General features: G+C 54.2%; 1 protein-coding gene across 1 annotated transcript; it reads right to left on the bottom strand.

Annotated features, from left to right (window-relative positions):
• Positions 1–138: 138 nt before the first annotated feature.
• FHAD1 (forkhead associated phosphopeptide binding domain 1) lies at positions 139–16,290 on the bottom strand. The gene is given in 24 exon segments (XM_030463430.1): positions 139–150; positions 969–1,134; positions 1,991–2,211; positions 2,612–2,683; positions 2,883–3,004; positions 3,124–3,310; positions 4,819–4,927; positions 5,366–5,525; positions 5,993–6,108; positions 6,465–6,546; positions 6,978–7,203; positions 7,438–7,527; positions 7,922–8,029; positions 8,596–8,733; positions 9,258–9,328; positions 9,760–9,955; positions 10,332–10,484; positions 10,876–10,959; positions 11,210–11,292; positions 11,295–11,316; positions 12,206–12,427; positions 14,688–14,948; positions 15,814–16,020; positions 16,195–16,290. Coding segments are annotated over 24 exon segments (3,204 nt in total).
• Positions 16,291–17,645: the final 1,355 nt, after the last annotated feature.

The following is a 17,645-nucleotide window of genomic DNA, read 5'->3' as shown; positions in this document are numbered from 1 at the left end:
GTATTCACACCTAAATATATCAACACCTGTATTTGCATACACTGGGCTGTACCCACCACACCTTTCCTATTGCCAGAAACCCCACCATGAGGCATGGGACTCGGACAGCAGGAAAATAAGGTCCTATGCACTATGCAGTCACACCAGGAGCTACAGGACACCAAGAGGGGTTCCTCAAAATGCACCCATACCTCGTGCCATGTCCAATGTTAGAGTCCATGGGGTAACAAGCTGCTCCTACTGCAGACCTTCAGCTGCTGAAGGGCCAGGTGTAGCCTCTCTTATGTGGTTCCTTCTCATCTTGACAGCTTCTACCATGTGCTCCTCGGCTCAATTTTCTTTCTTGAGCAGAAAGGCTTCTTGGCTCCAGGCTAGAGAAGAGATATCAAACACCATGTTCACCTGTGACACCTTGCCATGGCCTTCACCCCATCTGTGGGACCTTCCCTTTTACCTCACTCTACATGGTCCAAACCCATCCATACAGCTGCCTGGTGGTCAAACAGACCACACCATCCCCTGTCCATGATGGATGGAGCTATCACCCAAATGACCATCTATCTCCAAGACAGCAAAATCACACCTCTGCACCTCTGAGGGAGATGTGTCCTGCAGCAGATGACAGCGTGCTTGGTTTCCCCTCTTTGCCTCCACTGTGTGCAACCAAGTAACTGGAGGGTATCATGACTTCCCACCTCCACCTTCTGGAACATGGGCACAGCCTGAAGTCTCCTTCACCTCTGGATAACACCAGGAGCCAATTTCCTTCTACTTGATGGACTTGCTTTGGGCATCTTAACACTAGTGGAGGGTTCAGGCTGTGCACCACATCTCCTGTGCCTCACCCAGGACACAGCTTCAAGCATCTTATTCAACCTGGAGGCGCTTGCTTGACCACCATGACTTGGAACACTTGGGCACAGGGATATTTGGCTCCTGGGGCTTCTTGTGAGCTCCTGTGTCCTCACCTTATGAACTCTGGCTGCTTGCAGCAACTTCTTCTCTCGGCTCAGCTGGAGCTGTGTCCTCTCCAGAGCCTCTCTCAGCAGAGCCTTCTCTTCTGCCTCCCTGTAGGCTTCATCTTCTAGTCTGGCCATCTCCTCCTGGCACCTTCGGAGGGATGCTTGGTTCAGCCTGTGTGGAACAGAAGGGTCTGTCACCACATCACCCCTCTGACCCCTGGCTGGGCTCAGCTTGGGAGAGATGGCTTTTGAGGAACACCATATGCACTGTGTGTCTTTTCTAGGACCCCTCAGGCCACAAGGTGACACTAAAGGACATCAGAGTGGCTAATACCAGTGGCTAACACCTTGTGAGGACCTACACGTTTCAGTGAGCATTTTTCCTTCTCCAGTTCCTTAGATCACAGGAGAAGCCTTTGCTGAAACTGAGGTGCCACCTCCTCCAGGCTTCTCCTCCTCACACACGGTGATGGTGCCATCTCCTCTGCTCAGAGAGGGACCCTGGGTGCCAGTGTCAGCACTGCTGGCTTGGAGATCACCATCAAACCTCTTGCCTACTTTGAAGATGGTGTCATATTTCCACCAGCCTAGATAGACCTTACTACACCCCTTCCTCTGGTGCTGTGGGCAAAAAGATTTCTACAAAAAGACTTCTGCATTTGAGCAGTGGGGCTGGCACCAGTGCTGCCACAGAGTCACCCTTGGTCCTGGACATGTGGGGCAGCTCATGGAGCTGGAACATCTCCATTGGGAAGCCAGCTCCCATGGTTGCCTCCATCCTGCCCATGCTGTCCTTCCACCCCAGCAGATGCCACTGCTGTCCCTGGATGAAGGAGTCTGCCAAGGTTTCCCCACACCATTGCAGGGACCCAAATTGACATTTCTTTCTTTCTTTCTCCTGACAGTTTTTATGCTGTGACCACAATTTGACCCTTCCCAGGCAGACACATGACCTGCTGAGGGGCTGCTCCCCGTGTCCCTCATCACTTGGTCTCAGTGGGATCTGTGGCCACATTGCCTCTCAGTACCTGAGCTGCTCCATGCTACCCTCGTAGTCTTTCAGCATTTCTTCTTTTCTCTCCAGGCAACTCTTGAGGTTCCTGATCTTATGGTACAGCAGCTCCAGGTCCTTCTGCCTCTGCAGACCCACTTTTTCCCTCTCCTCCTGAGGAAGCCACTTCAGAGACTCCATCCCTGACAGCTCCTTCACTTCCATCAGCCTTCCCAGAGCACCAAGGACATCAAGGTACTGTAGGAAGAGGAGGGGATCCATTCCTCACTAGCTCTGCCAAGTCCTCTGCCACATCACATCCCACCACTCTCCACCACTGATGGAGATGAAAATGTCATGAGGCAGCTGCTGCCTTCTCCTCGCCTTTGCTGAATTCCCACATGTGCTTTCCCCTGGCCAAGCTTTCCTGAGAGCTCTGGAACACCTGGCTGGCTGAGGTTCATCCACACCTTTGGGCTGCCTGCTTGGTGGCACTTGGGTGGGAGACATAGGTTGGAGGGGGCTTGGAACAACCTGGTTTAGTGAGAGGTGACCCTGTCCATGGCAGAGGGGTTGGGACTGGGTGGTCTTGAGGTTCCCTCCCAACCCAACCCATTTGATTGGGTTAGACATTAGAACATGTCTATCACTGACATACCATCTTCTCACAGATGTCCATCGTCCCAGCCACCTCTGAGCTTGCTGCCCCACGCCAGACCCCATCAGGAACCTGCACAGATAGGGACAGACCAATGGAGCCCCCAGATTCCCTGGCTGTGGGATGAGCTGACAGTCCCCCTTCTGTTCCATGAGAAAACCACCCTGGACAGGTTTTATCTCCACTTCTCTCTCCACTTTGGCATTTCTGTTATCATCTCTGCCAGGGAATACTTCACACCAGCCCTATGAACCACAGACTGCCATCTTACCTTGCTGCTCTTCAGCCCTGTTCCCAACATGGGTGAAGGTTCCTTCCCTGTTTCCCAGCCTTTTGCCTCTGGTGAGCCTTTCATCAGGAGCAGCAGTGGCTCCAAACCCTTTTTCATGACAGCTGGAGGCAAACACAGACCCACCGAGTCATTCAGAGCTCAGTAGGACACATTGTGCCCTCCTGCTCCAGACACTTGGAGGTTCCTCAAGTTTCCCCACCTCAGGTACAGCCACCCTCACCTGAGGAATGCTTCTTCTCCAGCACCTTTATCCTCGCACGGAGCTCGGCCAAACCTTCTCTCTGGCGCTGGATGGTTTCCTCATGCCTGAGACCTCGGCATTTCACCCCAAGGTTGGCCAAGTCCAACTCTGTCTCCTGCAAGAAGCAGCCCAGCTGGTTCTCTAATACAAGACGGACATGGAGGTGCTGGAGCATGTCCAGAGAAGGGTCACAAGGATGATCAGAAGGCTGGAGCACCTCTCCTATGACAACAGACTGAAAGAGTTGGGGTTGTTCAGTCTGGATGGGAGAAGGCTCCAAGGAGACCTCTTTGTGGCCTTCCAGGATCTGCAGGGGCTACAAGAAGGCTAGGGAGGAACTTTTTAGGATGTCAGGGAGTGATAGGAGCAGGGGGAATGGATTCAAACCAGAGGAGGAGAGACTCCACCAGCTCCACCAGCCACACTCCAGTACAGACAAACACTCCCAAAAGCTGTGGAGGACACAGCACAGCTCTGAAGGGCCAGGTCAGGGTTCTCCTCTGGCACTGGTGCTGCTGCACAGCATTCACTCTTTTCATCACTCCAACACAGCAGGTGCTGCTGCTCCAGCACACACCGTGGGTGCATGTCCACACCACCTCCTGCACTGCACTGTCATCCTCAGCCACACGTCTGTCCTTGCTCCAGCCCCATCCACCTGTCCTACACCATGACAGAACCTGGGATGGACCCGGCCCATCCTCACCCCCTGCACACAAACCCTGGGTCCAGACACCCTTACTGAGATGTGGTTTGCTCCAGAAGGGTGGGTTTGGCACCTCCCCATGTCCCCTCCCTGTGATGGCTCTTTGCCAGTGGGATGGGTGAAACCTCCCACTTGTCACCTGGCTGTGAGTCACCTCCCAGCCCCTGCATCCCCCCTCCCTGCTGAGGCACACGATGTTCCACACTGACAATCCCTCCATCTGCTGCTGCAGCCACCTCCCAGTGCTTCCCATTGCCAGGGACATCAGCAGGGACATTCAGCACAGGAGGAAAAACAACCTCTGCTCCTGACTCAGAACCACAGACTGGTTTGGGTTGGGAGGGACCTTAAAGCCCACCCAGTGCCACCCCTGCCACGTTCAGGGACACCTCCCACCAGCCCAGCGTGCTCCCAGCCCCATCCAACCTCCAACACTGCCAGGGATGGGGCAGCCACAGCTTCTGGGGGCAACCTGGGCCAGGGGCTCAGCACCCTCACAACAAACAATTTCTTCCCCATCTCCAACCTCAATCTCCCCTCTCTCTCCCAGTTCCAAGCCATTCCCCCTCATCCCATCCCTCCAGGCCCTTGTCCCAAGTCCCTCCCCAGCTTTCCTGGAGCCCCTTCAGGCACTGGAAGGTGCTCTAAGGTCTCCCCATTGCAGCCTTCTCTTCTCCAGCCTCAACACCCCCAACTCAGCCTGGCTCCAGAGCAGAGCTGCTCCAGCCCTCCCAGCAGCTCCAGGGCCTCCTCTGCACTGGCTCCAATAGTGTCCTTCTGCTGATGGGGACCCAGGACAGCTACCCTGGATCCCCTGGCTAGGGAAAGGGTGGTGGCCACCCCAAGCTCTGGCCATCATGACCAGGCCTGGCTGGGCATCAGCAGATCACACTATGATGCTGAGAAACACCACGTAAACCATCAATATTCAGGACACCCAGACCTCAGCAGCCTCCCTGCAGACTTACTCTCTTGGAGGCTTCACCCACTGGCACCAGCATCTCAGGAACATCCTCCAGCTTCTCCAGCCTTTCCCAGGAGGTATCCTCCAGTGCTTGGCAGCGGGCTTGGGCTTGCCTGTGCCAAGAAACAGGAGAGCTGAGGGACACCATGATGGATGAAGGTCACCCAAACACCTTGTAGGAAGCAGCACCCTGGGCACCCACTGATGACTACCACAGTGTGGGTGGGAACATTCACTTAGATACAAGTGACTTCGTTACTGGCGTGAGCTCCACTAAATCCCTGTTTCCAGCTCAAGATTACTTCACAGAATCATAGAATTGGCTGGGTTGGAAGGGACCTCAGAGATCATCGAGTCCAACCCTTGAACCACCATTGCAGTTGCTAGACTATGGCACTGAGTGCCACATCCACAGAGACAACCACGGAAGCAAACTCTGTGCTGCTCCCACACACATCTTTTGCTCCCGGGGAGATCCCTACATGCCACCAGCTGCTGAGAATCTACAGAACAGCTTTAGGAAACCATCAGGTCCTGGCCATGTTGTGTACCTCAGCTCCTCTGTTGCTGCTTGCAGGCCTGCATCCCTCTTCTCCAGCAGGCTGGACATCTGGGATAGCTTCTCCCTGAGAAGGTTCAGTTCCTGCTCCTGGCATTTCACTCGGCTCAGGCTCTGCTCCAGTTCCACCTTCTGCTCCTGGCTCAGCTCCCCTGGGTACACACCCCCACCATGGTTGTCCAGTGGTCTCATTGCCCAGCCCTGGAGGACTGGTAGCTCCAGTGACATGATGTTCACAGATGTGTTCTTTGCCCACTGTACCCTTGTAAGGGCTGTAGCCAACAATAGAGTTTGTCCCCCAGACCCTTGTTCTGCCCTTGATGTCAGCCCTCTGATCCTGGGCCAAGCCAACAGACTCACAGTGAAGAATCTCTTCCTCATGTCCTCAACCTCCCCTCTCCCACTTTAAAGCCATCATGCCTTGTCCTTTCTCTCCAGGCCCATGTCAAAAGTCCCTCCCCAGCTTTCTTGTAGACCCTTTATAGGTAGAGGAAGGCCAAGCAGGGCAACACCAGGGTGGTGACATCTACTCTCCATTACCTGCATGTCCCTACCAGGACCACCTGGTTGCTGATGGGAAGGAGGTGGAGATGGACACCCTGTGGTATCCTTCACCTACCTCTCATGTCTGACATCCTGGCCCTGGTTTCCATGAGCTCCTTGGTCAGCCTGGTGATGATGGTGTCCTTGGACAGGAGAGTGCTCTGCAAAACTGCCAGCTCCTCCTGGAATTTCCTGAGAGAGAGAGCAGCAAGTCTCACAGCTCATTTGGAAGAGTCATTGCCCAGAGCCAGCATGCTGGACGTCATGACTAAGACACACATTTCCATTCCCTGGGTTCATGCCTGTGGCACCAGGACTTGCCACCTGGCTCTGTCCTACCTGGAGCCACCCAAATGGGACAGCAGGTCACTCACACACCCATCAGCATTCCTTGGACACTACAGGCACCTCAGTCTGGCTAAAAGTCTCTTTTCACCACCACAGACAACAAAAAATTCTATCAGACCCTTGGTCTCTCTGAAGCTCTCCAAGTCATCACTACCTTTCTTCCACCCCTTTGGTCAAGACCACCAGCACGTGCGGCTCACCTCAGACAACTCTGTGACTCCATGGCAGGACAAACCTCCAGCTGAGCTCCTGGTGTGGACTTGCCAGCATCACCCACAGACCCTACAGGACACAGTAATACAGGCAGATTGCATCCATGTTTAACCGTCTGCTGTGTTATCTCCTTTCCCTCCCAACAGCTTTGGTGATGGAGGATCATCTTCTCTGGAAAGCTGTGTCTCCAATTCCAACGTCCAGGCAGCTCCTTACACCCTCCCTTGCTCTGATCACTTACCCTGGGTGCAGCCCCACATGCTCTCTTTAGAGGCACTTCTCCAGTGGGACAGCCCTACCTATGACCACAGTGTCCCCAAAGCCTCTGAAATGCCTTCTCCAGGGACTCTCAGAGCCTGTCCTGCTTGCAGGCAACGCCCAAACCCACACCTTGCACAATGTTCTCTGTAGCAGCCAACACACTGCTCCATCTCTCTTTAAATTTTCCCTCATCAGAGAAGGTTCTCAGCACAGACTCACCCCATGCAGCCCTTACCTACCTCCCATTTTCTCCAGGAGTGTCACCTTTTCCTCCTCCAGCATCTTCTGCTGATGTTTGGCCTCCAGCAGCCTGTCCTCTAAAGCCACAATGGTCAGAGCATGCTGCTTGCTTTGCTCTTTATACTCCACCATTTCTTCCACCAGTTCCTGCCTCTGGAGCTCATTCTCTTCCTGAACCCTCCTGAGATGTTCCTCTCCCTGGAGAATCTGCTGCTGCAACATGACCTACGAAAGAAGATATGCTCTTGGGTGGATGCCTTGAATGTGTTTGCCTAGAGGATGATCACCATCATCATCATCATCCTCATCTCTCCTGGCTACAGGCAGAAGGACAGAAGGAAGGGAAAGATTTTAGGGGTGGCCACAGTGCTTAGGTGCCTCCCTCCCTCAGGACTGGAGATCCCCAAAACCACATCCAGGGGGTGTCCTCTGCCTGCAGGTGAGGGTGGTTGGGACTACCTCTCGCCTCGTGGTTTCCTCCAGTTTCTGCAGGGCTTCTCCCAGTTTGTAGTCTGAAGCCTCCTGCTCCTTTGACTTCCTTGCCATTACCTAGTGAAGGCAACAAGAAGCAACTGAGAAGGGAAACAGCTTCCAGAAATCCACCTTTCCCTCTGCTGATGTCCATCTGTGTGTGTGTGGGGGTGAACAAACCCACCACAGCCCACTGACAGCCCCTGACCCAATGGACCACCATGTAATTGTTTGGGTTGGAAAAAGACCTTCGAGGTCATCAGGTCCATCCATCACTGCCAAAGCCACCCATGTCCCTCAGCACCACATCTCCACGGCTTTGAAACCCTTCCAGGGATGATGGGGACTCCCTGGGAAGCCCGGGCCAGGCTCTGACAACCCTTGTGGTGGAGAATCCACCTACAGAGAGCTTTCAAATTCAATTATTCCAAGTGTCAGGTGTTCTGTCTCACCTCCCATGCATGCCACTGACCTCAGTAAGGCTTCTCAGGTGGTTCTCCAGGTCCTCTATCTTCTTCTGGTTTTCTTCAAGGGCTTCCTTGCACTTCTCCTTCTCCTTGGCGACCACATTCTCCAGAATCTGAGAATTGACAGCCCACATTTTCCATGCAGACAAAATCAAACCATTTGGCAGAGGACATATGGAGGCACCAGTAGGTTCACTGCTCTGGAGCAGAGGAGAACACCTTGAGATGTGTTCCTCCTACCTTGGAGTGGAAGAGAGCACCTGATATCCAAGCTCTTGGGATTCCACCTGGAGAGCCTGGGGCTAAAGAATCCTCTCTCTCCCTGGGCAACACCATTGCATGCTGAGGCTGTGAGTTTGAGCCTGCCCTTGGGTGAGCTCCAGTGGCACAATCAGGTTAGCAGGGTGCTTATAGAAGCAGTACAAAGCTCAGCATTGCCAAGAGTGTGAGATCAGGAATGAGCCAAGCCTGTGCTTCAAGCCTCACCTTTTATTGGCCCCCTGGTCCTGCTCATGCACAGTGGGGGCCAGCCCTAACCAGGCACAGGTGGGCTTAACACAAGATCATGCTCACTACCTGGTAATTAGTGGTACCTGGTTGCCTCATTTCACTACACGTGCAGGCAATGATTTTCCCAGCGTGACTGTTGTTCTCCTGGAAACCAACCATGCCACCATACCTCTTTGTTCTCCTTGTCCTTTCCCAATATAATTCCCTGGATTTTTAACTGCAGGTCTCGTTCATGTGTTGCTTCCAGCTCCATCACACGCTCCTGCAGCAAAGCAGCCTGGGTCTCCTGGACCTTCTCTAATTGGGTCTGTGGGGACACAGAGACACCCAAGGGTTAAAGGATGAAGAAGAGAAAATCATCCAGTGAACATTCACCTCACCAGCAACTCAGAGGAGAGATCTACCCTCCACCCCACCACTTTAGGGACACGTCTCCATCCCCTCCATTCCCTGGCATTTCATACAGTCATGGAATCATTAAGGTTGGAGAAGACCATCAAGTCCAACTATCAACCCAACACCACTGTGCCCACTAATCCATGTCCCTCAGCACCACATCTCCAGGGGTTTGAAACCAGGGATGGGGACTCCACCACTCCCTGGGCAGCCTGGGCCAGGGCCTGACAACCCTTTCCATGAAGAAATTGTTACCAATCTCCAGTCTGAACTGGCACAACTTGAGGCCACTTTCTCTCATCCTGTCATTGGTTACATGGGAGAAGACCCAGTGATTACTGCTCCTGCACATTCATTGTCCCACACGTGCTCCCTTAGTGTTTACCAATGAAACCACTCCCAGACCATGGAGTCCCTGCTCCTACACATCTGTACCTGTAACACCTGGTTCATCTGTACCATTTCCTGATTGTCTTCCAACAGTTTCCCAAGAGAAGCCAGAAGCCCTGGAAAAGCCAACAGTGTCACTCAGCCCATGGGTACCCCCAGGGCATCCTTGGATGCTCCACTGGCCATCAGGCAAAACTCACTTTGGGCACTGCTGCCCTCCATCCCCAGCCACCACTCCCCCTCACATGCTCCACATTCCTCCACAGGCAACAGGGAGGAGCAAAGACCACCAAAAACCTGCCCTGTGCCAGTCAGGAGAGCCAAAAAAACATCCTGGCCATGGGGTTCCCCCCACAGAGTGGGCAGAGACTGTGCTAGGGTGAGCTACTGGGGAAGGAGAGACCCATGAGCAACACCTCTACCTTACATCCACAGACCCTAGTGAGCCTGGAGATCCTCATGAGCCTCTGGGATTCAGGCTCCAAAATCCCTAGGACATCCTATCTGGGGCAGGTTTGTTCCCAGGGACACCCAGCAGGACACAGACCTTTGCTGGAGGTGTGTGGGTCCATCCCAGTGCTGGTCAGGAGCTGCTCAATGCCCTCCAACCAGGACAGGGGCACATGTGCCATTTCCACCACCACTGCCCCAATGGCTGAGATGGAAGGGTCCAGGCTCAGCATCTCCAGCCTCTCCAGGGCCCCTCGCAGGCTGGTGCTGCTGCAGGAGCTCCTCAGGCACTCCTGGAGAAGACACAGCAGTCAACAAGCTGCACTCCATGGCTGATGGGCATCTGGGACTTGGCACATAACATGTCTGATGGAACCCAAGGCCTGGGTTCAAGCACAGGAAGCCTTTGGTCCAACATGTCACTTCATGGGTCCCACACCTTGGGTAACAACACCTCCTGGCAGCCCCAGGGGAGGGCACTTCTACAACACAGCCCATCTCTTTCCAAGCAACAGTTTCTGGGGGCTACACTCACCTCTGGGTGATCTGGAGAGCAGCAACTTCAATGATTCAAACTCACAAACATCTTTTCCCCGACCCATCATCAGACAAAAAACATTGCTCCCATCTCCTGGCATCCAGTTGCTCAACAGGGTTTAAGGGACTGACCTGGAGCTCACTCAAGGATTTCTCAAACACCTCAAGATTTGCAGACACCTCCTTTTCCTTGGAGAGCCTGGAGCTTAGCTCCTCCTGCAGATGATTCTCTCTCTCCTGACTTTGTTGGTTTTCTTCAGAGATCTGCTTGACCTTCTCTATCACCTGGTGAAAGAGGAGATTAAGGCATTATATTAACACCTTTAATAACACCTTAGGCATTATGTTAAGGCATATATTAACACCTTCTCCATGCTGAGGGACCACAGATTGTCTCAGGGAGCAATGGTTGAGATGTGCTGCGTGCCGGTAGCTCTGGTGGACTCTTGGACTTCTCCCTGCTGTAGCCCAATGACTTCCACCCAAACTTTGAGGGCCACTTCACAGGGCAGCATCATTAACCTGGGATAGCTGCCACTCAGCTTGGGACTTGGAGAAGCTTGGATGCTCCCAGCACCACTGGGCAAGGTGCTGTGGTTGTTGTGCAGCACCTGACTTGAGCCTATCTGGGCTTTGGAGGCACTGAGCATTTCCATGTGTTGGTGCCCAAACTCACCTCCTGCTCTGTCAATGCCTTCCCTGCACCTCCCACTGCTGCTGGTGCACAGGCTTGCATCACTTGGGTTTTGAAGGCCTCCAGCTACAGCAGGGATGGGAAAAAACAAAAATCACCAAGCATGGAGCCTTCTCTTCTCCAGGTTCAACAACCTGGAGATGAACAGCTCCACAGAAGAGATCCTCCAGCCCAAACACTTCCTATGATGCCTACATGATCATGGGTATGCCCCATGTCAAGTTAAGCCCCACATCAGTGTTTGGTGCTCAGGTCTCCACTTTTCCTTCCTCACACCCAGGATCTGTGCTCCCACCCAGCCCTGCCTGCTCCCTACCTGCTCCCTGGCCCATCCCAGCTCTGCTCCCACCACCCGCTCCCTGCGCCCCAACTCCTGGAGCTGCAGAGCCCTCCTGGCACCCACTGCCCCAGCTCCTCCTCAGGCTGCAAAGGAAGAGACCATTTGCATCTCAGAGCAAGGCCAGAACATCATGCCACAAGCATTTCACCCCAGCCATCCACCCTTCCCACCAGAGAACTCCAAATAAAGCCAAGACATTGCAGGGGACCAGTGGGGATCTTCTTCTGGAGTGGGTGGTGGTGGTGGGTTGGCAGCACTGGACACTTGATGTTGCTTCTGTCCTTGGATTGCTTCTCTCTGGACAACTTGGCTTCCTAACACCCCTCTTCTGCTGCACAAAGTACCTTCTTCTCTTGGGGGCCATGGAAGAGCTCAGCATATTTGGACCCTCTGTACAACCCATGTACCAGAGGCACCTGCTGAGCCCATTGCTCACTGCAGGCTTCTGAGTCTTCTTTTGGTGGAAAAAGACCTTCAAGGTCATCAGGTCCAACCATTCACCCAGCACTGCCAAGACCACCCATGTCTAACCCATGTCCCTCATCCCCACATCTCCAGGGCTCTGAAACCCCTCCAGGGATGATGGGGACTCCAGCCCTGCCCTGGGCAGCCTGGGCCAGGCCCTGACAACCCTTTCCAAGCAGAAATTCTTCCCCAGCTCCAACCTAAACCTCCCCTGGCACAACTTGAGTTGTGCCAAAAGTTCCTCTTGTCCCATCCCTTGTTCCTTGGGAGCAGAGCCCGACCCCCCCTGGCTCCAACCTCCTCTCAGGGGGTTGCAGAGAGCCACAAGGTCTCCCCTCAGCCTCCTCTGCTCCAGGATCAGCACCCCCAAGTCCCCCAAACCCCCCCCCTCATTTCCCTTGGTCTCAGAGGTGTCACCTGCTCCTCTTACACCCCAGGTGTTCCCCCAACATTACACCCATTCCAGAGGTGCTTTCCCTGTATGGTGCCAACCTAGGTTTCCTGTACCTGTTCCTTCAAGGCTCTGATCTCCTCCTTTTTGGCTCCCAGCTCTTGGTTGAAGGTAAGCAGCTTCTGGGCCAGCTCCACTTTGTTCCTTTCTGCTGCCTGAGCCAGCATCTTTGCCATGGCTGCAACCTCCTCCTGCAGCCCCCGTATCACTGCCTCTTTCTGCTTGGATTCTGCTCTCACAGCAGAAAGCTGACCCAGTTCCTTCTCCAGCTGCAGCATCTGTGGGCAGGTGACCAGTGCTGTCTGTCACTCTCCAGATACAGACACATGGGGTTGCCTGTTCAATGGACTGCCAGCCTGTGGCCATCAACCCCATGGACCTGCTTGGCCTGGCTTTCCACCTCCCACACCGTGCCCTTGTCCTCTGCCCCCTTTGGTGACATCCTGGTGGGACGTGTGGTTGGATGCACAACCAGGATTTCACAGCTTGGACCAGGGAACTGTCCCTCACCCTGTCCCCAGCATCACCTTCTCCTGCGGGAGGAAATCCATGCTGTGAGTCCCCCGGGAAGAGCCTGTCCCCAGGGAAGGGAACCCCACACTGCTCACACCATCACCTGAGGCTGGGACTGGAAAAAAAAGCAAAGATCACAGCAGCAAACATCACCATGAGATGTGGCGGCAGCAGAGGACAACCAGAAGAGAAACCAACGATTTGGTACAAAAAAGACCCTTCCCAGCCTGCACAGCAGAGCAGTACCACACCTCTGGGAACCAGGAAAGTCTGAAGAACAGCAGAGACCCAGCAGACAAAGTCACATCTGACTGCACGCACATCCCAGAGAGCTCAGCACACCTGAACAGCCACACTCACTGCTGTTGGCACAAGTGGATCCTTTTGGCTCCAGTTCCCAAAAATCAGATGAATTTATGCTCCCACCTCTGCACCTTCCCTGCCAGCCCCAGTTCTGCCCATCTACATCTCTCCATGCAGCTGGACCCCCATCCCCACCACCTGAGCTTCAGGAGCTCCTGAGTTCAGCCTTGTCCTAACCCTATTCCTGATGTCCCACCACTAAACCAGGTCTCCAGGCACCACATCCAGGTGATTTTTAAGCAGATTCAGGGATGGAGACTCAACCACCTCTCTGGGGAGCCTCTTCCAGTGCTAAACAACCCTTTCTGTAAAGAAGTTTCTCCTGATATCCAACCTAAACTCCCCTGCTGCAACTTGAGGCCATTTCCCTTTGCCCTGTCCTCTGTCACCACTGAGAAGAGACCAACCTCATTACCACCTCCTTTCAGGTATTTGTAGTGATAAGGTCTCCCCTCAGCCTCCATTTCCCCAGACGAAACAGCCACAAACCCCCTCAGTCACTCATCACAGGAGATGTTTTCTAAACCCTTCGCCAGCTTGGTTGCCCTTCTTTGGACCTGCTCCAACACCTCTATGTCCTTTATGTATTGATATTTTGTATTTGTTTGCTTTGCAATACTGCTCAAACCCCCCAAAAAAACAAACAAACAAAAAAAAACCCAAACAAACAAACCAAAAAAACAAAAAAAAACCCAGGAAAGCCATCACATTGGTGGCAGCTGGTGACACGCTACATGCAAGGCAAACGTCTGGTTCTCCAGCTGTACTGCTCCCCCAAACCCTGACATCTGCTGTGAACTCAGCTGGAGGGTCCTGCACCCCAGGCAGCCAGGGACTGAGCTTCAGAGCAGGAAAAAACATCTCCCAGCAGGAGGTGGGAATAGGTGGATGAGTCAGAGATGTCAGTCCTCACCCTTCCCAACAGCACATGAGGAAAAAGGCAGAGGAAATGTCACTCTGGGCTCTGAGGGCAATGGGATTCCCCTGGGTTTGTCACATCCCATTTCTCCAGAGGCCCTGGAGCTGCTGGGAGGGCTGGAGCAGCTCTGCTCTGGAGCCAGGTTGAGGGAGTTGGGAGTGTTGAGGCTGGAGAAGAGAAGGCTGCAATGGGGAGACCTTAGAGCACCTTCCAGTGCCTGAAGGGGCTCCAGGAAAGCTGGGGAGGGACTTGGGACAAGGGCCTGGAGGGATGGGATGAGGGGGAATGGCTTGGAACTGGGAGAGAGAGGGGAGATTGAGGTTGGAGATGGGGAAGAAATTGTTTGTTGTGAGGGTGCTGAGCCCCTGGCCCAGGTTGCCCCCAGAAGCTGTGGCTGCCCCATCCCTGGCAGTGTTGGAGGTTGGATGGGGCTGGGAGCACCCTGGGCTGGTGGGAGGTGTCCCTGCCCATGGCAGGAGGGTTGGAACTGGGTGGTCCCCATTCCAACCCAAACCAGACTGGGATTCTACAATTCAACTGCCCCATGTGCCACCAAGGGCCACACAGTGACTTTCATCAACCCCTCTGGACAAGGTCTCCCACCACATCACTCCCAATGCTCCTCACTCCTCGAACCTGCTTCTCCTCGGACCAACTCCACTTGCTGCTCAGTTGCCCAGAGGGAACCCCAGGCCACCAACCCCCAAGGCTGGCCATCAGGGAGTACCTGACCATGCCCTGACCATGGAGGTTCTGCCCAAGGTGCCCAGTGGAACAGAGGTGGCCATGCTCCAAGCCCAGGCCCTCCTGGGTGGCTTCTGCAGGGGTGGATGGGGTAGGTGCCCAGTGGCTCCAGGGGCCTGGGTGGTGGCAGAGCTGGGGGGCAGCTGCCCCTGGAGGATGGGCAGGTGGGGAGGAGAGGCAGGAGCTGAAGGTTTGGGCTCTGCAACCACCTGGGGCTGCCCAGTCCACGCAGTGCGGCACGTCACGGGAGGGCAGGGCATCTGTGGTGGAGAAAAACAGAACAACGGCAAGACTGATTAAGTTATGATTACAAAAAAAGGGCAGAACAGCCTTGAGTGGAAGCACAATTTCAGTCCTAGCCCATTTCCAAGTCCTCAGATTTAGCCTAGGAAGCCCAAAAGCTTTGCTGAAATGGAAACAAATGATTGGGGCTTTCTGCTTTTAGAGCTCTCTGTCTTCTCTCCCTAGGTTTGACCCCTTCCCATCCTACACATCATCTGCAAAACCAAGCCCTGGTTCCAAGACTCTCGTGGCTCAGACACAAGCAGTCCTACCCCTCTCCTCACTCTTGGCTGCCCAACGCTTTTGTCAGACCTTGTGCTGGGCCGGTCAGATGTTTAATGAAGAGAATCCTGCCCTGCTCCTGACCAGCAGAGCTTCCCAGCACCTCAGCTTCTCCCTGAGCCCAGCCCTGCTTCACCCTCTCCCCAGCCACAAACTCTGCTGCCGAAAGCAAAGCCTCTGCACCTCGCACCTGGCTTCAGCTTTGACCCCCCAAGCCCAGACGCTCTGTCACTAAGTGGTTTCTGAGGAACAATAAAATGCAAATAGAGGAAAAGGACACAGTCGCTGTTGGGAAACTTGTCCTGGGGCTTTGCCTTTTCCTTACTGACCTGCCCGAGTTCCTTCAGCAGAGGGAGCTCCACATTCCCCTTCCCACCCAAAGCCTCTCCTAAAATCCCAGATGAGCCTGGGAACCCGCTCTTGCTCCGGGAACCAAGCCCCTCTTCACCAGCACCCACTCTTCCCCGGCCACCAGCACCCTCCATTCCCCGGTCACCAGCACCCTATCCTTCCTTGGGCACCCTCACCCACCCTTCCCTGAGGAGCAGCCCCTACCCGTACCTGGGCAGCCCCATCCACCACCAGCTGGAAGGATGCTCCCGCTGACCCGAAGCACAGGGTATCACCCGGGCTCACTCTGACGGCCGCGTTTTGGACCTGGCAGCCATTGACGAAGGTGCCGTGGAGGGAGTTGAAGTCCTGAAGGACGAAGCTGCTGTCGGAGGGGGTGAACTCGAGGGCTGCGTGACGATCTGCTACCCCTGCGGACTAGCCCGGGCCGTCAGCGGGCAGGCCAGGAGACACCCCCCCCCCACAGCCCCTGGGGTTTGGTGACTGCCCTGCACGACCCCCTTCTCCTCCTCATGCCTCCCGGCTTGGCACAAGGGGTCCCGGCGCATCGCCCAACCCCACCCGTGTCACCATCACCTTCCTCGCCCCTACCTGCAGGACAATGTCGCACCCTTGGCTCCTGCCGATGGTCGTCGTGTGCGGCTTCAGCTGGAAACACTCCCCCCAACTCTTCAGAAAGGCTCGCATCGTCGTTCACCTGCAAGGCTTGCACGGAAAAAACAAAACAAAACAAAACAAACCCCAAATACTCATTTAATAATCCCACCCACCTACCCCAGCCAAGAAATTCCTCACCAACAACTTCGCGCGTTGGAAAGTGGAGGAAACGAACCCAAAGATCGGCTCTGCCCCTGCCGCAGCCCCGCGGTCCCCTCGGAAACCGCCGGCGCCTGCTGCCGCCCTCCTGGGTGTGAATTTCTCTTTGTTTTGTGTTGGGTTTGGTTTTTTTTTCCTTCTCCTTTTTCCAAGCAACTGGCCCGGCAGCGCAACGCGGCTCCGAGCTGCCCACAGTCTCCTTGCCAGCAGGTGACAAACATGGGAACATTTACCCACGTACAACAAAACGTCCTGTGGGGCCCTGCAAGCTGAAGGGGAACAGTTTTGTGTTGGGGTTTTTTTCCCCTTTATCACTCCTTTTTTTTCCTTAATACCATGCATGCACAAGCAGGTCTTGCAACCCCAGGCGAAGGATGAACCTTGCCCCCACCCAAACCTAACTTCCCATTGCCACCTCATAACTTTTTTTTGTTACCAGCAAATCCCCAGATCACTTTTTGGCTCAGTTCTGCTCCTGTGGTTGAGAAACTCTCACATCATCTGGGAAAAGTCTTCAGAAACAGTGCAAAGGTCCTTCCTTCAGCCAGACCTGCAGGCAGACAGAGCAGGAGCAAGCACCAGAGCAGTTACTGATTTATTGTCCCCTCTCCCAGGGCTGCGAGGCAATGGTGATTTAATTTGGATGAACACACCACAGGGTCTCCCCCTCCATCCCCCAGACCAAAAAAAAAAAACAAACCAAACCAAACAAACAAATATATATATATATATATATACACAGAGAGAGAGAGAGAGAAAGAAATCGCCCATTTACAGATAAACAGACAAAAGTTTTCCTGCTATTCCCAGGGCTGTTCCATTGCTTGGCAGGAGCCAAATGGGAGGGCAAAGTGCTAACCAGGGCCACAGCCACCCAGCACCTGCTAAACAAACCCAGAGCAGCTAGCACGCCCTGCAAGATTTTATCACTCTTAATTTTGAGGCAGAAGAAGCAGATTTGCAAAGGGAAGATCCACACTGCTGAGGTTTTCCAGCTCTGACCCAGCACCACAGCCATACTTCTTAAAACCAACAACCACCAAACTTCCCTGGTGGCATTATCAGCTGCTCCACACATCCCATCAGCTCTGGAATGGGATTTACCTTCCAGAGATGTTGGGAGACATCCAAGAGCTCAACCACCCTGTGAAAAAGGCATCTGGGTCACCTACCTGCCTGGGCAACCCAGCAACACCAGCCTGAGGTCAGGGGTAGGTGCTTCTGCT

Source organism: Calypte anna, chromosome 21 (assembly GCF_003957555.1).
Source record: "Calypte anna isolate BGI_N300 chromosome 21, bCalAnn1_v1.p, whole genome shotgun sequence".
In the NCBI taxonomy this organism is placed as follows: Eukaryota; Metazoa; Chordata; class Aves; order Apodiformes; family Trochilidae; genus Calypte; species Calypte anna.
Note: the sequence above shows the minus strand (reverse complement) of the source record. Positions and strands in the feature narration are given on the sequence as shown.